Source organism: Idiotropiscis lumnitzeri, chromosome 15 (assembly GCF_059441095.1).
Source record: "Idiotropiscis lumnitzeri isolate Australia: NSW breed Sydney's pygmy pipehorse chromosome 15, RoL_Ilum_1.0, whole genome shotgun sequence".
Lineage (NCBI taxonomy): Eukaryota > Metazoa > Chordata > Actinopteri > Syngnathiformes > Syngnathidae > Idiotropiscis > Idiotropiscis lumnitzeri.
The window spans coordinates 12,134,366-12,153,273 of NC_142405.1; the positions used below are offsets into that span (position 1 = coordinate 12,134,366).

Here is an 18,908-nt window from a genome sequence, read left to right on the forward strand (position 1 = left end):
TTTATGTATCTGTAATCCCTTTATTTTCACTTCTCCTCCCTTGCTCTGTGTTTTTGATCCCTGGTTTCCTCCTCGCCGAGACAGCCGCTGTCAGTCAGAGCATCAACTTGAAGTTAGTGCACCAGACAGTCCGTTAGTTGGAGCTCTAAAACATTATTAACACATGAGCCGACCGTCTGTATCTGTATGTGTGTAGTCGGAAAGTGGACAAAGACACTGGTCGGCCATAAATGGGGCAAGTTTGAATGATGAAATCGTGCACTTTTACACAAAATTGTAAAATGTTCACATGTTATGACAAATTATGTAAAATGGCGCAATATGAAGGTGATTTGTGTCGCAGATGCAAAACAATTTGATCGTCTTAAAATGTAAAAAGAGGTCGTTCAAATAGTGGTCCATCTGCCTCGGATCCAAGCCCTGTCTTGGAATCTCGGCTTAGCCTCGCCCTGTGAGATGTTTTCGGGCTCTGTTTTCAGAGAGAGGCGCACATGTGCTCGACGTAAGAGTTGTTCGTGCCAAGACAAGTCTAGTTTACTGCGTTTGAGAATTTGCCAGACCACGTTGCATCTTTCTGGGTGTTCCGGCAGACCGAGGGCATTTTCTAATACATGTCCCGGGTGCCCCTGAAAATGTTATGACAGAAAGTAGAATAGACCTTAGATCAGTTAAAGCAGGTCAGAATTGTGGCACAGGTGCTGTAATGCAATTTTGGTGGATTTCATCAAGGCCTGTCGACATGTGTGGTGGACCTCATCATATTTTGTTTAGAAATATCACATCAGCATTCATAAATCCTGCTGAATCGTAGTAGAAATCAATTGATCGAACAAGTTGTTTTTATCATCTTTAATATATTTTCAAACGCACCCCCCTGACCGCAACACAACTAGTCTTGTGGGTTGGTGGGTTCACCTCTGGCTCCATCTCACCTATGACCCTAAAGGTGTTGATGACTAGAGTTGTTGAACATCATTAGAGTTGTTATGAATGTTTCACATTCTTCTTCAAAATGTTAAAAGCCATCTGTGCATTAAATCGATATCAGCTTAATTAGTATGCTCAAATGACTGCGTCTTAGTAATGTTTTTTCCACTCCTGTCTTCCACAACTGCATGACATGTCGCACGCGAGTAGAACGACTAAGACACACTGGTGGAAAAGCTACATGTTACAAAGCTAAACTGTGCAATAGGTGACAATTGTGTGCTTCCTTTTTGTTACAATTAACATCTGGGGCTTAGTACTAGTCTGCACATGTCAACTGGTGTCAAGTTTCAGAACACACCAACCTATGAAGTCCCATTGTAAATACAGGAATATTACAATTAATTAATTTAATTAAATGTAGATAGAAAAGATCAGATGCTGTGGTGCTGGGTTTTTAAATAGGCAATACATTGGAGGTTAAGCCAGTCATATCTGTTTGAGTGCATGTGGCATACACGCACACATAACAACGATGTGACAGTATGTTAACTGAACTGTGAAGCTCACGCCGCCTTGTGTGGAAGCCATGGAGGAGAGGAATCATTAAAAACGGTTCGTGGCTCTTTAAGTGGCGTTTCTGCTTCTCTCCCGGGTGCTTTTCTTCATGCATCACTTGCTTCTCTCTCTCTCTCTCTCCCTCTCTCTGTCTCTCTCTCTCTCCCTCTCTCTCTCTCTCTCTCTCTCTCTCTCTTTCCCTCTCGCTCTCTCTCTCTCTCTCTTTCTCTCTCTCCCTCCCTCCCTCCCCCTCTCTCATCCTCATTCGTTCTAAATCCTGGTACTGGCTATAACATAGGCGCAAATTCCTACATTCAGAACCATGGACAGCTCTCCAGGCGCATGCGGCATAATCGGGCGCCGCCGGCTAAGGGCGCGGCAGTAGCGTCCAATTCGTGCTTTTCTGCCTTAAAACGAAGACGTTCTCATGCCTTTTTTTTTTTTAAAAATTTGTTGTACTGGGCGGAGGTGGCTATAGAAAAACAAACACACGCACACACCATCATACAAGTGGCCTGTTTTCAGTCAGACTGACTGCTCGTCGACACAAGCTCCCCCTCGTGGGTTTTATAGGCTTGCACCAGGTGGGCGGGATGATGAGCATAGCTCGCACGTGATTGGCTATTAAAGGACACTTTCCCCCACTTGACCAATCAGGGTCGAATGGCGTGGCCCCAGGCGGACTTTGAGGAGACGCGCGGTTAGTTTTAGTTTGTGTTGGTTGGACCGAGAGGAGGAGGAGGAAGAGGAGGAGGAGGAGGAGGACGACGAGGAGGAGTAGGGGGAGGCGAAAGCTGTCACTGTTATTTTCGCCCCTCCATTTGTACCATCAGGCACGTTTGTTGTCAGGAGGGAGAATCTGATCTCCGACGGGAATACTGCACCGGCGTGCCCACCCTGAAGACGTACGTCTCCTTTTTCGGTGCCTCTTTGATTTAAAACAAACAAACAAAAAAAAGCAGCCGCTGTATGTCCAGATCAAGAGTGTTGAACCTTAACTGTGGATTTCGAGGGAGAACATGTCAGTGTGTCAACAGCTGGAGAGGAAAATACGACAAAACTCGGTCCACTGCCACAATAGCTGACGTGTAGGCTTCATTTTATTTGTATTTATTTTATTTTTTTTAGAAAAAGGGGTGAAAAACACCGACTTCGCCTCTTAATTTGGTGCTGTACGCGACGTGTTCTACATGAAAAGCGGTGAGTCTCGTTTAAATGAAAAAAAGAGAGAGAGAGAGCGAATACTGTAGTCAGTGGTGAAGATGCTCTCAGTGCCGGCTGCTAGCTGAGTTGCTAACTCCGGGAAATTAATGACTAAAGAAGGCAGACAATGTGGCGTCTTTTGGGCTGAGTGAGGACAGTGTGGACTAGTCGAGGACAACTGGTGGTCGTTAAAGCTCCGGTGTGCGCGTGCATGTGTGTGTACGGCAGCTAGTGTTGTTGGCGGTGTTTCGATGCGCCACCTTCCCACCCTTTGCCACCAGCCTCACGGGACAGCAAACCTCGTCGACATGTCATCCCAGGAGCCCGTTTGTTAAATTTACCCTCTCCCCAAAATCTCGCGCGGAAATAGCGAGGGGGGAGCCCATAAAAAAGGAGGTGAACAAAGATTAAGCCCGAACAGGAGTCGCCTATATGAAGATGCTGATGTGTGACCGCGGCGTCCAGATGCTCGTGACGACGGTGGGCGCGTTCGCCGCCTTCAGCCTCATGACCATCGCTGTGGGGACAGACTACTGGTTGTACTCGCGTGGGGTCTGCCGCGTGAAAAGCAGCGGCGACAACGACACGAGCCGCAAGAACGAGGAGGTGATGACGCACTCCGGCCTCTGGCGGACCTGCTGTCTGGAAGGTACGTGACCAGTCTGGATGACCCGTGTGCGTGCGTGCGTGCGTGCGTGCGTGCGTGTTCACTGTTTGTCTTGCGCTCTACCACGCATCAACTACAACAGTACCTTCTACGTTCCTTGACGAAGCCCATAACTCAGTTTCGAATGTCAAATAATTTCCCCCTTTGAAGTAAATTGAAATCCCATTAATCTGTTCCACCCCCCCCAAAAAAAAAAATAAAACAACGCATTTTTTATAGTGCTGAACAGTTAATCAAATTCAAATCAACATCACAAAAGAGCAAGGCTGCGAAAATAATGTAAAAAAAAATAATAATTTAAAAAAATATCTGCTTCATTTCATTCTGTCAGTAAACTTTATTTTATATATATAAATGTGTATATTGTAGAAAATGGGTATATTGTATTTATTTAAGCAGTGTCTACATTTTTCCATTATTATTATTATAATCAGACTCATATGACTTACTGACTTAACGTTGCGCCCCATCTGTTTGGTACAATTTTGTAAAGTTGGTGAAGGCTTAAAAGTCTGTAAGTCAGTGTTTAGGAAGATAACAATTGCTTATTGAAATAGATAACTGTCACATATGAATTCATGATTCTTTAGCCTTTGTTTAGTCAAAAACCTAACCTAACACATCAAAATATTCATGTGTAATTAATCTGATATTGTTTATTGCAATACCAATTAGTTTATTGCTTGTGTTTTGTTGGGGGAAAAAAACCTAATGAGAAAAGGACCTTGATAAAAATAATCTCACATTAAATCACAATCACGATATTGGGGGAAACAAATTGCAAGTAGATTATTTTTCCAAATCATTGAGCCCCAAACACTGTTATTTAAAATACAGTGATACCTTGACCTGCTAGTGACCAGACTTTTTTTTTTCAGTTTTTGGAGTTGTGTGTATACGTGTGTGTGTAAGGCGACGAATCGACTAGTCGACATGTCGATGTTACCACTTTGCTGTGATGATTATAGCTTGAAGTCGATTAATTGCTAATCAGTGTTCGACATGAACAACATGGGAGACCATCTGTAATCAACAAGTGGACGGTCAATGCATCGAACCAACAGTTTGGAAATATTTTTCCAATGAGACTAATAGCACAATTACTTATGCAAGTCCTCAAATATCCTCAAATATAAAAAAGAAAAAAAGCACAAGCTTCTCAAACGAGAAAATGAAGAGATGTGGTGATCAATCAAACATCTCTTTATTGTGATGATAAAAACAATTAATGTCACCATTGACTGGTGTTTTCCGTCAAGCCTTCATCTCTTAGAATCCCGGCGAGTTCTTCCTCCTCCTATCAGTCGTCGCACCACTCGATTCACATACCCAATCACCATTGAGACACCGTCATGGTCTCAAAGACAGTCCAGTTTTATAAAACTTGCAGCAATCCACATAAGGAACTGCAGGTTTGCTACGCTACATTATTACAAAGCACACCATTCTCCTGTTATATAAAAAAATTATATACCGGTACTACATCTACAATTGTGTTGCATAAATTGGTGTGTCACAAGTTTCGACTGTCTGCCAGGCAATGAAGGTATCTGAATGTGAGTGAAAGAGCAAGTGATGTGATTGGATGAAGGATTTAGGAATTCCTTCAGGGGATTTGTGATTGGAGGCGAAAACAAGCTCAGTGAGTTCACCACTGAAAACAACATGGATTGATGAGCATCAACTCGATTAGCATTGACTCAAAATAATAGGGAGTCTACCCCTGTTTTTTTTTTTATTTTTGTAAACAGGCACACATGTTCGGCGGACAAACTGGCACATTTTCATTTTCGGGCTGTAGCAAGTCGAGCAAACTTGACTGCACTGCACATCGGCTAGCTTTACACCATCCGCAAGTGGAGATTGTGCAGTTCCTTATAAACGTACTTTCAAGTCCGTTATGCTTCTGCCATGTAGAACGTGGGCCTCTCCTAAATTGAATTTAAAAGCAATGTGAAGAGCTGCATTGATTGACTGCTAACCAAGTCGACAACGTGTACTCCCACAACGGCGCAAACACCCATGCGCTCAGTTAGACGGCACTTTACGCTGAACATGCGCTGGGTACCCAAAAACGGCCACTAGTGAGTGCGTGCGTGTGTTCCGACTCTCCACAGTATCCATCATTTGTCTTCCCTTTTCCACTCTCACACACATTGACAGCCATATTACATCAAGTTGTGTGTATGCGTGTGTGTTTTGGACTATTCAATAATCCCTGTGAATGAGCCTGTTTCCGCTATCACAGAACAGACAGCTGTTCAGCTTCGTTTGGTTGTAGCAGCAGGTACAAAAACCTGCGATTAACTTGATAAGGCGACATCTTAATGTGTATTTGACCAATCAAATACATGTCCGTATGATATTATAAGACCATCTATTTGACATTAAATGGGAATCGGCTATATTTTTTTCACCATTTACAGATGAGAACAACAACAAAAAAAAAGTCCCATTCATCCAGCCATGAAAACACTTTTGCAGGCTATCAAGTGCATGCCAAAGCTGTAGGTGGCACTCTAACCCCAACTTGTTCGAACATCACACACTCTGTAGTGAAACCTGCACAGTCAGTTTATCTGACATATTCACGACCCAGTGATGGACAGGTGATGCAGGATGCACCCACAGCCACCTAAAACAGCTGGATTGGCTACAGCTTCCCCGTGTCCCTGAACAGCACAGACGCAATTGTGCTTTGTAAATGAATGACCTTGTGTTATGTCCGGCATGTCAAATGCTGTGTTAAATCCCGTGTTTGAGTGCTATGATATCTCTATTTAATATGGATTTTACGAGCAATCTTTGAGAGGGCTGGCTACAAACTTCACCTCACCTCACCTCAGTCTCACTTGCGAAGCAGTTTGTCACCAAGGTAATACAAGAAGAAAAACAAACAAACTCAAAAAGTCAGCGGCATTTAAGGTAGATGCCCTTCAGGAATAAAAACGGAAATAAAGAGAATGAGATCTTTTCAATAGTTTATATTACTTATTCTATAGGCGGTTCATGTAATGCCTATGGAAGTTAACCCTCATAAACACTGACCATGTTTTATAGTATTATCAATTGTATTTTCTATTAAAGCCTCTCAGAATAATTAATGTGGACGGGCCTGCATATATATTTTTTTTATTTATATTTTCTTACTGCGATTGGCTGGCCACCAGTTCAGGGTGAAGATAGCAACCCCTGCGACCCTTGTGAGGGTAAGCGGTATAGATAGTGGATGGATGCATATAAGTTCTTAACAGAAAGGTTATTTCAAGACACTGGATATTTCCTACTACATTACTTTGTTACTCTCATCTGGGTGAAGTTTTTTTTTTCCAAGCAATTCGCAGATATCGACATAAATGAAAAATAATGAGTAATCCTTCAACGGGACTTGTAAATACTTGACTTTGAGCAGTCTTGAGATAATTTTCTGCATTGGCGCAGCTCATCTTTGCATTGCCTCTAGATAAAATATGTGTGTATGTGTTTTGCGTGCAGCCAAACATAACCATCTCATTCTGGGGGGGCATAGAAGGCTATTACAGGGCCAGATGGCGCAGGTCTGAGGATCCACTGATGCACAGACACACACTCTTACTCTTGTAATTGGTTGAGTAAATAGACAAATCCAAGGATATTCCCAAGCTATCACATAAACAGAGCAGTGGGGGCAATACAGAAAGTTAACACAATGTCAGCACAATGTCAGCGTACGCAGACACATTCTGGCTCACATGCAAAATGGCATGCAGGGGAGAATGTGCTCAGTCATGTACAAACACGTGGTCTCTGGTCGTCACGGTTTTATCATTCACAACAGCCTCATAAATTGAGAGGAAATTGACATCTCTGACGGATGCAATGTCCTTGTGGTTTCAGAGGCAGACTAAGTGCAACGCAGACAGTGGGCGAGGTGGATAACATTTTGTGTGGACGGTTCTTCGGGATAAAGCGGTCATGAATACTACCTGTAGAACATTTTAGCATCTCGTCCATCATCCAAGAGCATAAAAAATGCATTTGTTGTCTTCCACTTAGAAATGAAGTGAAGATAGTTCTGTATTCTCATTTGGGTTTTTGGCACTCAGTAACTATTCCCACCTTCCCACTTCTGTCAAATGGCAATTCCCTCACCTGGAAAAAAAACGTATGCATTAAATTTTCTTCTACTATATTACATTAAGGAACGATTCCTCACAACGGAAATTCCGATATCCGGAACCCGGAAGCCATAGCGAAGTCCGCAATAGCGCAAACTCGAGGAGTTCCATACAACGGAAAAACTCTCCGGCATGATCGGATCCAAAACGCCAACATGTAAATGATTTCTTTGGCATGAGTTTTGCCGCCTGGCATCCAAACAAACAAGAACGGTAATGACCGTGGAAGAGAGAGTGAAATGCATCAGATTAAGCGAGGCAGGATACAAAGTTTAAAAAAAAAATTAAAAAAGAGGTGGTGAGGGAGGGGAGGTACAGGTTCAAAATAATAAATTAATACTGGAGCATATATCAAAAGAATGGTTGCTACAAAGGTCATGCCCTTTCTTGCACAGTCGCCCTTGGAAACATTATGTCATGCTTTCATCTCATCGTAGATGGATTACTGAAATGCGATTTATTTTGGAGTCTACCAGTCCTTCATCAAATCTCTCCAGTTGTCCAAAAATGTTGCTTACTTTTTAACTGAAAATAATTTTTGTGGTTGTTTTTAAATCTACAAAAAAAAAAAAAAATTGATGTCGTTCAAATTAATGCGGTTTAAGTTGGATGTTTTATTTGTACAGGTGTGCTAAGTTGATGAATGAGCACAGAAAGCCTGGAAATGAGCAGGGAAGCATGGGAAGGGTTCCGGGATGGAACACAAATGAGTGGAGACTCGAAAGTGAATGAATGAAGCGCATGGAGGAGGAGTGGAGGCGGCCAAATGATGGATGAACGCTGCATGGCCTCTGTTTGAGATGAATGTCTGGGGAGTGTTTGACCCTGCTGGAGACCACCTGGTAATAGAGAAGCTTTTTTTTTTCTTTTCTAAAAAGACAGGGACAAAATGATCACCCAAGTGGTCGAACAAACCACAAAGGAGGAGGGAGGAAGAGAATTGAATGAATTAGAAATTGGCCATCCATCAAGATGTTGGGTGCTCTCCATGTCTTGGATAAAAAATAATCAACTAACTGATGGAGAAGGCAGGAAGCGGGTTGGGTAAAGACAGAGACAGAGACAGAGACAGCGTGTCTAAATTATTGTGTTAGATGAATGTGGGAAAGAAAGTGTTGAAGGGTGTGAAAAAAAGCGGATAAAGATGAAGACAACAGGAGCATCAGTTTGCTAAAGATCGAATGAGAGGAAGAAGGAGGAAGAGACACACTTTTACTGTCAAAGTCCCAAACAGTCACACTCAATTTGGTGTTTTGTCATCCCTTGTTATCTGCATCCAATCTTTTGAAGGATCACAATGTTTTCGTGATCATTTCTCTGTGTGGGAATTTTCTCAATGAAGAGAGGAAAGAGGCAAAAAAAAAAAGAGGTTTACAACAAAATGTGATCTGTGTCATTGTTATACCAGGCCAAAAGGAAATTTATAAAAATAAGAATTGTCATTAATTTGGGAAGCCTAAAAACTATATCAAATAAATTAAGTCTGGCCAAAGATTTAGAGCAGGTGTGAGCAAACTACGGCCCGGGGGCCACATGCGGCCCATTAAACGTTTTTATCCGGCCCGCCAAACTTGAAAAAAAATTCAATGAATAAACCTTGTTAATGTTTTCTTTTCTAAATACTCTGGTTTATTTAAAATTAAATGGATTTTTTTTCTCCTATGAGGTGATTTTACCAAAACACTCCATCTATCTGCTCCTGGTCCGGCCCCTCTGTAGAATTTTAGAACCAATTGTGGCCCACCAATCAAAAAGTTTGCCCACCCCTGATTTAGAGTCTTACAAAGGACGAATCATAACGGAAATAATGTTGAAGGGAGAAAGGTAAAGCCGAGGAGTGGAAAATAAATCTCCTTTGTTTGAATCTTGGGAGTCAAATGATGGCGTGAGAAATAGCAGGACAAGCTGGATGGCAGAAATGACAAAAGATGAAACTTGGGATCGAAATGGCTGGGCAGAAATGGCAGGGAAAGTACGTGCAAGACTGCATGACTTAGAGACGTGCTCGGCAGCAAGAGTTGTCTTGAAGAACACGAAAAAAAATTAAGAGGGAATGAAGAGGCTCGATAATTTTAAATGCTGAGTGTTGCGTGGCTTTGTCAAAACCTTTTAAGTTCCGATACGAGGGGGTCATTTGGTATTCAAAGTGTGCTCTCACACTAGCACGCCGTGGTTCATTTGAATCAATCTCTCGTTCGCCTTACCCCTCCGTGTGGTCGGTTAGGTCAGACCCGAGTCAAGTCAGCAGAGACCGCCAAGAAGATGTAGTGCGGTTTTAAAGAAACTCGTCATGGTTTGGGTGCGGTTAGAAAGCAATACAGCTAACCAACGATGGATGCTCCTTTGTCATTTTAACACAACATGAGGGATGCCACACTTGATAGCATGTACATATAAAATGTGTCGGAAGTTTGTCTTCGCAAACATGTCTTTTGTCTTGCCTGTTTGCATTCAGAACTGACATACATGCTTAAGTGTCAAACTTCTGGACACTGTTTGAAGGAAGATTATTCGAGCAGGATGTTACATAAAGTGCACTTTGCTATATACTGCTGTACTTAGTAGTATTTCTGTTTAGGAGCACAGTCGCAGCAAAAATGAAATGAAAACTGAAATAAAGGTGCGAGTGTGAATGGTTGCTTGCAGAGGTGCGTAACGTCAGAATGTCAGTGAGCTTCCGTCAATATTCCAGGCCGTCGGAGAAGAGGTACAGAAAATGGATGGATGGATTACATGGATTGTTATTTTTAATTTTTTTTATTATATTTTTTTTTTTTTAAATGGTGGGGGGGATGTCTGCGTGTGACGTTGGAATTACATTCTCAACGTCAATTAGCTGTCGCCAAGGACAGCCGGACTGGGCCCACGTTGGACCAGGCTGAAAAAGTGTCAGAGCTCATTGACGTACTGACGATCCCCACCTCTTGTTTGTCAAAAGTAGCTTTTGCCCAAAGTCATTTTGGATGCACAGCGCAAAAGGATGCTCCACCAGTACTATCAGTCCAATGGGATTGAACTCAAAAACTGGAAGTAGAACACTGCTAAAATAATACTAGTAGAAGTGTTAAAGATCATAAGCAACAGAAACAACACCTCTACTCTCTCATCAGTCAAAGAAGATGTTGTAATTTCACCTTTATAAATCATAATGTTGGTTCAACACCTTGTGAGTCCAGAGCATGAATCTGTCATTCAATAGATCTCAAATCACCTTCCTTCTGGGTTTGATTGTTGGTGGTAACAGCTAGAACTCTTCCCGCACCTCGGCAGGCTCTGGTGTAGTGAGTTTTACACACTGTCGTAGTTGTTGTCGCTGTTTGAAGTTTGTTAAATATTGGTTATTCAATGGATCGCTTCACTTCCAAGTGAATTATTAATGAATCAAGCATGAATATGCATAAGAAGGGCTTGTATTTTCTGTAGGGAGTGTCCTTACACGTGCCCAAAAATACTTTAAAGCCAAAGGTCACACGGCAGTTTGTTTCAAGAACATGCTTTGCCTGTTGTTGATTTGTCTTTACTTGAAGTAAATAGTAAAATACGGTTAGAGGAAGCCTGGGGTGATTCTTAATGATCGCATGTGACTGAATGAATTTGGCTCCATGTTTTCATGTTCAATACCTTGCAACTGTTGACTTGTATTCTTCAAAAGCAGCACAGCATAACCCAAGTTGAAATGTCTGCTTTTGAAAGGAGGGAACAAACCTAAGGGGTTGTGACGCGAACATTTGGAACAGAAAAGTGTTTTGGCAAGAGAGGGGTGAATATGTGTGCTTGAGGATGAACAAGCTGAAAAAAAATAAAAGTCGGAGCGAAAATGTGAGATGTGCATCCAAGCACAACGCACCTCGCTCCCTTTCATCAGGCATCACCGTGGAAACTAGCTTCTTCCTGCCTCCCCTTCTTTCCCTCTCTCCTGGCTCCTCTCTCCTTCTCTTGAAAGAAGTAATCAGAGAGAGAGTGAGGTAGACACACATTAAGGGAGAAAGTGAGGAAGTGGTTCCGTCACCCACGCTGAGCTGTCAGAAGAGCTCGGAAGAAACAAGCGGCCCAATTTGCTCTGCTTTTTAACTTCCTTTCCCTCACCATCGCTCACTCCATCGTCATCGTCGTCGTCTTTGGTCATGCGTGTGTTTGTGTGTGCATCTGGCGGGTTTGGGTCGCACGCAGCTTTCGGAAGACACACCATCTGATTAGGGACAGCTTGGAGGCATGTTATGCCTTCATTAGTGAGCGTTATCAGTGGAGGGGAAGAGATGTGACAAGAAAAGGTCCCTTGCTGGATTTTTGAGCAGATGTTGTTTGCCATCTTGACTCCCAAAGCAACCAGGTTGGGTGAAAGTAATTATTTTATTCCAGTGTTTCTATGAGCTTCACCAACTTTAATGTTTGGAAGTGTCATATTACCAGACATTCATATTATTACCATGTACCAGGGGTGGGCAAACTTTTTGATTGGCAGGCCACGATGGGTTCTGAAATTTGACACAGGGGAGCAGATGGATGGAGTGTTTTGGTAACCTCACCTCATTGGAGAAATGAAAAGACATTTAATTTTAGATGAAAGTGACCAAAAGCATGACAACAAAACAGATGTCTTTGAAAAACCACAACATTTAGAAAATAAAACATTAACAAGGTTTATTCATTTCATTTTTTTTGTAAATTTGGTAGGCCAGATTAAAACGTTTAACGGGCTGCATGTGGCCCCCGGGCCGTAGTTTGCCCACGCCTGCCATATACTGTAAAGTTCACAAACTTAGTTCATTCTAAGACAAGAGAATGTTTGCAAACACAAGTAATTTTTCCCATTTCAATGATTAAAAATAGAATTAATAAATTCCGGCCCTAGAATCAACCTGTATTTACCTTGTTTTATGAGTGTTGTTAAAAATAAATCTACTCATCGTTACTCCTTTAACCACATGTTCTGCCTTTATTGCGTCTTTGTTCTTAGGCAGGCGGTAGATTTTCTCCCGATCGAACTAAATGACAAGATTAAAAACCCAAACATCATTGTTATGTTTAACCTATAATCTTTTCTTTCTTTTTGTTCAACAGTAAGCACAATTAGCTTTCCTACGAGCATTATCCTTTACAATCTTCAGTTGTGGTGACCCGGAGGGTCAGAGAGGAGTTCGTTTTTCGTTCTTGCAGAGAGTGAGTAGGTTGTGACCGAAGATCTTCCGTCGGTTGTAGTCAGATTTGTTTTTGTTCTTTGTGGCAGCACCAAACAAGACTGTGATGGTTGGTGGTGTTGGAAAAAGGAAATGAGAATAACTTGAGAAAACCCATAAAAGCGGCACGTATCTCCATACGGAAAGGCACAAGTTGAGATTTTAACGCGGAACCTTTTGACTGTGACGCTGCTTATCTGCCACAACAAAATCGGCGAGATGTTTGCCTTTTTCATTAGTGTTTTGTGTCTTTTAAATAATTAAACAGTTTGCTTGTATAGGTTTGAGTATGTACGTGTTTGTGTGTGTGTGTGTGTGTGTGTGTGCGTGTAGTTGTATGGTTGGGGAGAGAGTCATCTCAAGGGCACACAGCTGGCACCTCATCACCAATTCTTCACAAATGTTGGAACATTTGGGTGCATGCTGTTGTTTGTGTTTGTCTTCTGTTTAACCTTGTTTGAAGGCACTGTGTTTGCTTGCTTCCAGCGGCGAGTTGTTTCTGCTCCGCATGCAAAGCCTTGTTGCTCTCCAGTAATTTCACGAGCGAAACCAACGACACGGATGCACCTTTCGTTGTCGTTGGGCATGTCATCCCAGGGACGGAATGGCCTCTGAAAGCAAAATAAGCATCTTAAGTTGTTGGTTAATTTGAGCAAAGGGATGAAGTGCAATAAATATCGACATCTCTACAGTTGGAGCTCATCTGTGAATTTGCCTCGTGTGACAACAAGTCTGAGAAAGGTTCCAGTACACTTGGTAACTATGACTACGTTCTGCGTTGTTTAGGGGATGAAAAGCATCTTGTGGTGTTTTAATCTCAGATATAATAATCCATTTACTAACGTGGAGCTATTCATCTGACGTGGCGTCTGAAATTACGATAAGTGGGTGTGAATGGCAAATTAGCCAGCTTTAAAATAATGTTTCTGAATTATGAAACCTCGGCCATCATGCACAGACACTTTTTTGGGGGGTCGGGGCAGATTGCTGAAATGCTAGGATGGAAGTGCTTTAAAAGGACGTAGGACAGGCGGGGTCACAGGACGATTATTACATGAATAAGGACATAGAAAGTGACGATGACGGAAGGGTGCACATGTCGCGGATGGAGGACGGATCGGCAAACTTGGGCAAAGACCATCTTTGGCGTTAACAACGCTGTAAGGCAAGATCCTGGCTTCAAATGTTTATGTATGGGTATGTGGCCCCCACCCTTTTTGTATCAATCCCATTTTTTTTACCAATTGTCATGTTAAGGGTTGTAGTCAAGGAGGACTGACTGAGGGCCAAAAGGCAAACCTCCGTGGATTGGTCCGTTGTTATTTACACATAGCATATAAAAACAAACCACGAGGCACACATATGTTCCCTGAGCAGGAATTGATTTATTGAAGTACTTAGTTTTTAGTTCTTAGTTCATCTGTTATTTGATGCTATTTCATGTGCAGTTATTTAGCCAGCTTTGCCTACACCAAGAAAATAAAACATTCCATTGAATAGTCCGCTGGTGTCGCTGCTTTAGAGCGCCTCGTTGTTGAGTGCGGACATGGCACGCAGAGAAAACCAGAAGCCCGAGGAATGAGATCATTTTTTTTTTCTACTTTTTTGTTCTACTTATCAGTCAACATGCAAACATGGGCTTCGCGGTCACATGACCACTTTAGAGCGCCTAGTTGTTGCGCCGTGCAAAACCGTGACATGATTAATCTACTATAAATTCCACATAGTTCATTTTCTAGATTGCTTGGCCTCATTAGGAAGCAAAAAGACATTCACGTTCAAATCTTTGGGCAATTGAGATTCTTCATTTTTTTAGAATGTGGAAGGAGGACAAAGCCGAAACAGCGGCATTTCTAATGTCTTTGATTTCACCAACATACTTTGCTCATGATGATGTCATGTCTAAGAAAAGAAACGTCCAATAGAGGGAACATACATGTTGATGTGTTGTAACTCAGCCAGGAGGACAAAGCGGGCCAACATGACGCATGATATAAAACACAGAAACACTCAAGCAGATGAACACGCCGAACTCTCGGCCCTATTCTCTGAATCCCATAATGCCGTAGTGCTGCCCTCGGGCCACGCTGATCTTTGGGAGGCACGTGTGTCCAGATAGATGTGTCCACTGCATTTATGAACTGTATGTGCAATGCAGAGATGACATACACTTTCCTTTTATGGTCCCAGTTTGTACCTAAGAGAAAGACAAAATAATGATGGAACAGTTGCTGTCTTATACACGGACGGACATCATCCAGCACACTAATGAAGCTCTTTCATTTGTGTGTGTGCGCGCGTGCATGTTAGCATCAGGAGGATTCGATACCAATCCGTCCACTTACAAGTCAGGAGGTGTAATGAATTTCCAGACCGCCAAAGCTGTGATTGATGATTCCTTCTACCTTGATGCACCCAACAGGAACAGCTCAGACCCCACTTGCCTTCTGTGACGTTACTGCAGTTTTTATCATCCGATGAAATGAAGCTTAGCATTTAAATATGTAAACCATTGGTCCCAAAAAAATATTTTCTATCATGTTCGGTTTTTCATTTATGCACATATTTGAATTCTTGATTTAAACTCGTCATAGTGTCATGGAGATAAGAAATACAATAAAAATACCAAAAAAATCCACATTGTCATCGTCCTTGAATTTCATTTTATTTAAAATCTCCAAACCTTACAATCTAATATTTACACTTATTTAGTGGGTATCGCGCTTGGAAGTGTTGATAAAAATAGTATTGCAACTTTTCAGATCCTGCCACTTGGTAAAGAAGTTTCACGAGAATAGGGTGAAACCTCAAACATAACCATTCAGTGAGACAAAATGAGTTGTTCATGGGGATTCATTTGAATGAAATTGTTCCTGGTCAACTGTTGCCATCATAAATCCTTTATTAAAGGGGAAGTCGATCTAATTAAAAATTCTCTCAGTAACATGTTCTTCGTGCCTTTACTAGTCTAAACATGGCCTTCTGATTAATCTTGTGTTTGCGGAATATGAGTCATCAGCAAAATCCACCTATTATTGTCCATCTCAAGGGTCGGCCATTTTGTCACTTGCTGTCGACTGAAAATTACATCAGAGTTGCTCAAGGCTCAGATAACAACCAATCATGGCTCAGATTCATAGAATATGTCAACAAAATGGCCGCCCCCAAGATGAACAAAAACTGGTGGGTTTTACTTCTTGACTCATATTCCACAAACGTGATATTAATCAAAATGCCCAGTTTCGACCAGTGGGACTGCATAGAACATATTATAAAGTAATTTTGGGGTTCACTTCCCATTTACCTTGCACAGACAATGTTTTCAAATAACATTATCACATTCCTAAATTCCATACAAGTATAAGGAGAACCCGTCTTACCAACGCTTTGGCCATGCCAAAACATTCCTATTTCGAATAACTATTAATTGCAGCGCACCAGGGTGGATGTCAAAACCTATTCATTGAACGTAAGGTGACTGCAGCTTTCACTGATGTGCAGCAGCTGTCTGCAGCGGCAACAGAAGAGTGCAAGACATCAAACAGTGTGCAGTCTGTCAGAAGGACGGCGTCAAATGTTTGGTCCCATTTAATGAGACGTCTGAAGTCAAGTAATTAGCTTCACAGACTTTGCACTTTAGCTTGTATCCTCTGAGCCACATTTGACCAATTACAGAGGCTGTAGACATTTGCAGATTATTTACTTCCGGCAGGGAATTGGGCCTTTGTTCGGAAAGGAAATTAGATCAAATTATCTCCGCTGTGAAGTTGTTATCATAAAAGTTAAACATTGGAATATTGTCGCTTTAGCCAATAGCTGAAAAATAGTCATTCTGTGAAACAACTTTTACAAAAAAAAACAAAAAAAAAAAACATTGCACTACTTGTGGAAATGTCTCAGCCAATTTAAAAGACGTTATACTGTAGTTGTGACCTGTTTTAAAACTAGCTCAGTACAACTCTGGGATGAGTGCCAAAAGAATAAAGAAAAAATACTGAGACATTTTTTTCCCTCCACTCTCGCTTGGATTTATTGTCTAGTCCAGCAAGAATAACACATTGGAAAACTGTAAGACACATGAATGATCAATTATCACAAGTTACCATATAATTATAGATCCTCCCATTCATGTAAAAAAATCTGCATTAATTATAAACATTAAAAATCTGAAACGTATCAGTCGGCATAGCCAGGACTGCTTCTGCTGGATTCATCACTTTGTGGAGGATGTGCAAGTGCAAGAAACTCTTCATATGCAAATGCATCAGCAGCACATTTCCTGCCGTTCCTGTGCCGTTCTATCGCCAAACCTCTTTCGCAGGCGCTTCCTCTCTTGCCATCCTCCTTCATCTCACCCCCGAACCTTCACACACACCCACACATCGACGCCCCCTCATCCCCCGTGGCGTTGACCATGTGCGAATGGGACAGGATGATGGGAAGGAATTAACTTAAGCCACATGCGGTGAGCGCGTGCACGCATTCCCACCTGTGAGTGTGCTGAGGGATGCGTGTGCGAGCACTGGAGGACTTCCACAAAGGAGGATGAGTCACTCTGTGGCTGACACGAGGCGCGCTCGTAGCATCCGCAGCCCAGTCGATACAACACAAACACACACTACCCCCCCCCCCCCCGCCCCCCTAACAAACACAAACACACACTGTATGAATAATCCAGAGGCTTTCACTTACATGCATGATGGATAGTGTTCATGTATCACTTTAATGATCTTGGGCGGTTTGTGTAGGCGCACTTGATGGCTGCTTTAGCGCGTGTGTGCGTGAATGAGTGCGTGTGTTCGTGCGCGTGTGCGTGCGTGTGTGTGCGCGTGCTTGGATTCACAGCGGTAATTGTGCATGTATGGGTGCATGCGTTGGAGCAGGCATGATAAGGCTTTTCATTAGTTTTTCCCCACAAATAGATTGAAGGTTACCTGTCCAGTGTCATCTGCGATCTTTTTTTCCTCTTATCCTGCTTTCTTTCTTTTTACGTCTGATTATTCTGGGTATGAGTGTTCCTGCGTACATATGGGGGGGTACCTTTAGTTACGAGTTTAGTTATTACAAATTTGTAACTCACGTTATAGTATATTAGAGTTGTGATGATTAATGGACAACTAATCGATTATCAAATTAATTGGTAGTTTTTTTGATAATTGATTAGATTGTTTAGTTTAAAATTGCCCAAGTACTAATTTCTCTGAAGCAGTATTATTATCTTTGTGTTTTTTCAAAGTAATATATTTGTGTCTGATTTTACATTGTAATTTATAATAATAAATAATTTTAATTTTCTGAGATATTACAACCAAACCAGTAACTGAATCTCGATTATTTCATGTTTGTGCATTTTCTACACTGTCCATTTGAAAGAATGCTCTCATTTTTATCCAATTCATCGATTAATCGATAAAATAAGTGGCAGTGTAATTGGTTATTAAAATAACTATTTGTTGCGCCACTATCATATATCAAATTGATTTTAAACAATGCAATAAATCGAAATGGCATGAATCTGTTATGGCCCTTAAAATCACCACAATTTTTTTCATAGTTATTTTTTTAAACAGATAAAAAGCACTGTGATGTAAAATATTAATAAAAAAACCATATATTAAATAAACTAATTTCATAAAGTGTAACTAACCTGACACATTTGTGCCATGCATGTGCCTAGTGAGGGATGTGAGGAGCTGAAGACAATCTGGTACCTCTGAATTTAGCGACTGGCTGTCTCCTTTTATTATTATTATTTTCTCTTATCTCCTTTTACAATATTCCAGAATTTTCGCACCAGTGGAAAAGTAATAGACTGAAGGAATAAAGCGTCCTGTGAGACTGGCAATTAACGCCTGGAGATCAATGTCTGTGTTTTACATACAATTAATGGCAAGTGCTATTTCACAAACACTTCTCCCTCTCCAGGAACCTTCCGAGGCGTGTGTAAGAAGATCGATCACTTTCCGGAGGATGCTGACTACGAGGCAGATGCCGCTGAATACCTCTTGCGTACGTTTATTAACAAACACATTTCACATTGCACCTTACAGTCATTCAACAATGTGTACTTGTCATAACAACGTCTAATTCCATTTTTAGGCTGTGAATTTTTTCTTAACGGATCAGACATGTATAGTTTAACATTTAAGATGACAATGCTAAATTTACACATTTTGCAAATCGCAATGTTTTGCAACAGCAGCTCGTAATACTTTGTTA

General features: G+C 41.6%; 1 protein-coding gene across 1 annotated transcript in view; it reads left to right on the forward strand.

Annotated features, from left to right (window-relative positions):
• The first annotated feature begins 2,259 nt into the window (after window positions 1-2,259).
• cacng3b (calcium voltage-gated channel auxiliary subunit gamma 3b) overlaps window positions 2,260-18,908 on the forward strand; it is a 28,024-nt gene continuing 11,375 nt past the window's right edge. The window contains exons 1-2 of the mRNA XM_088316813.1: window positions 2,260-3,337; window positions 18,615-18,698. Coding sequence (XP_088172939.1) covers window positions 3,121-3,337; window positions 18,615-18,698 — 301 coding nt within the window. The 5' untranslated portion in view covers window positions 2,260-3,120. The remainder of the gene's footprint in view (window positions 3,338-18,614; window positions 18,699-18,908) is intronic.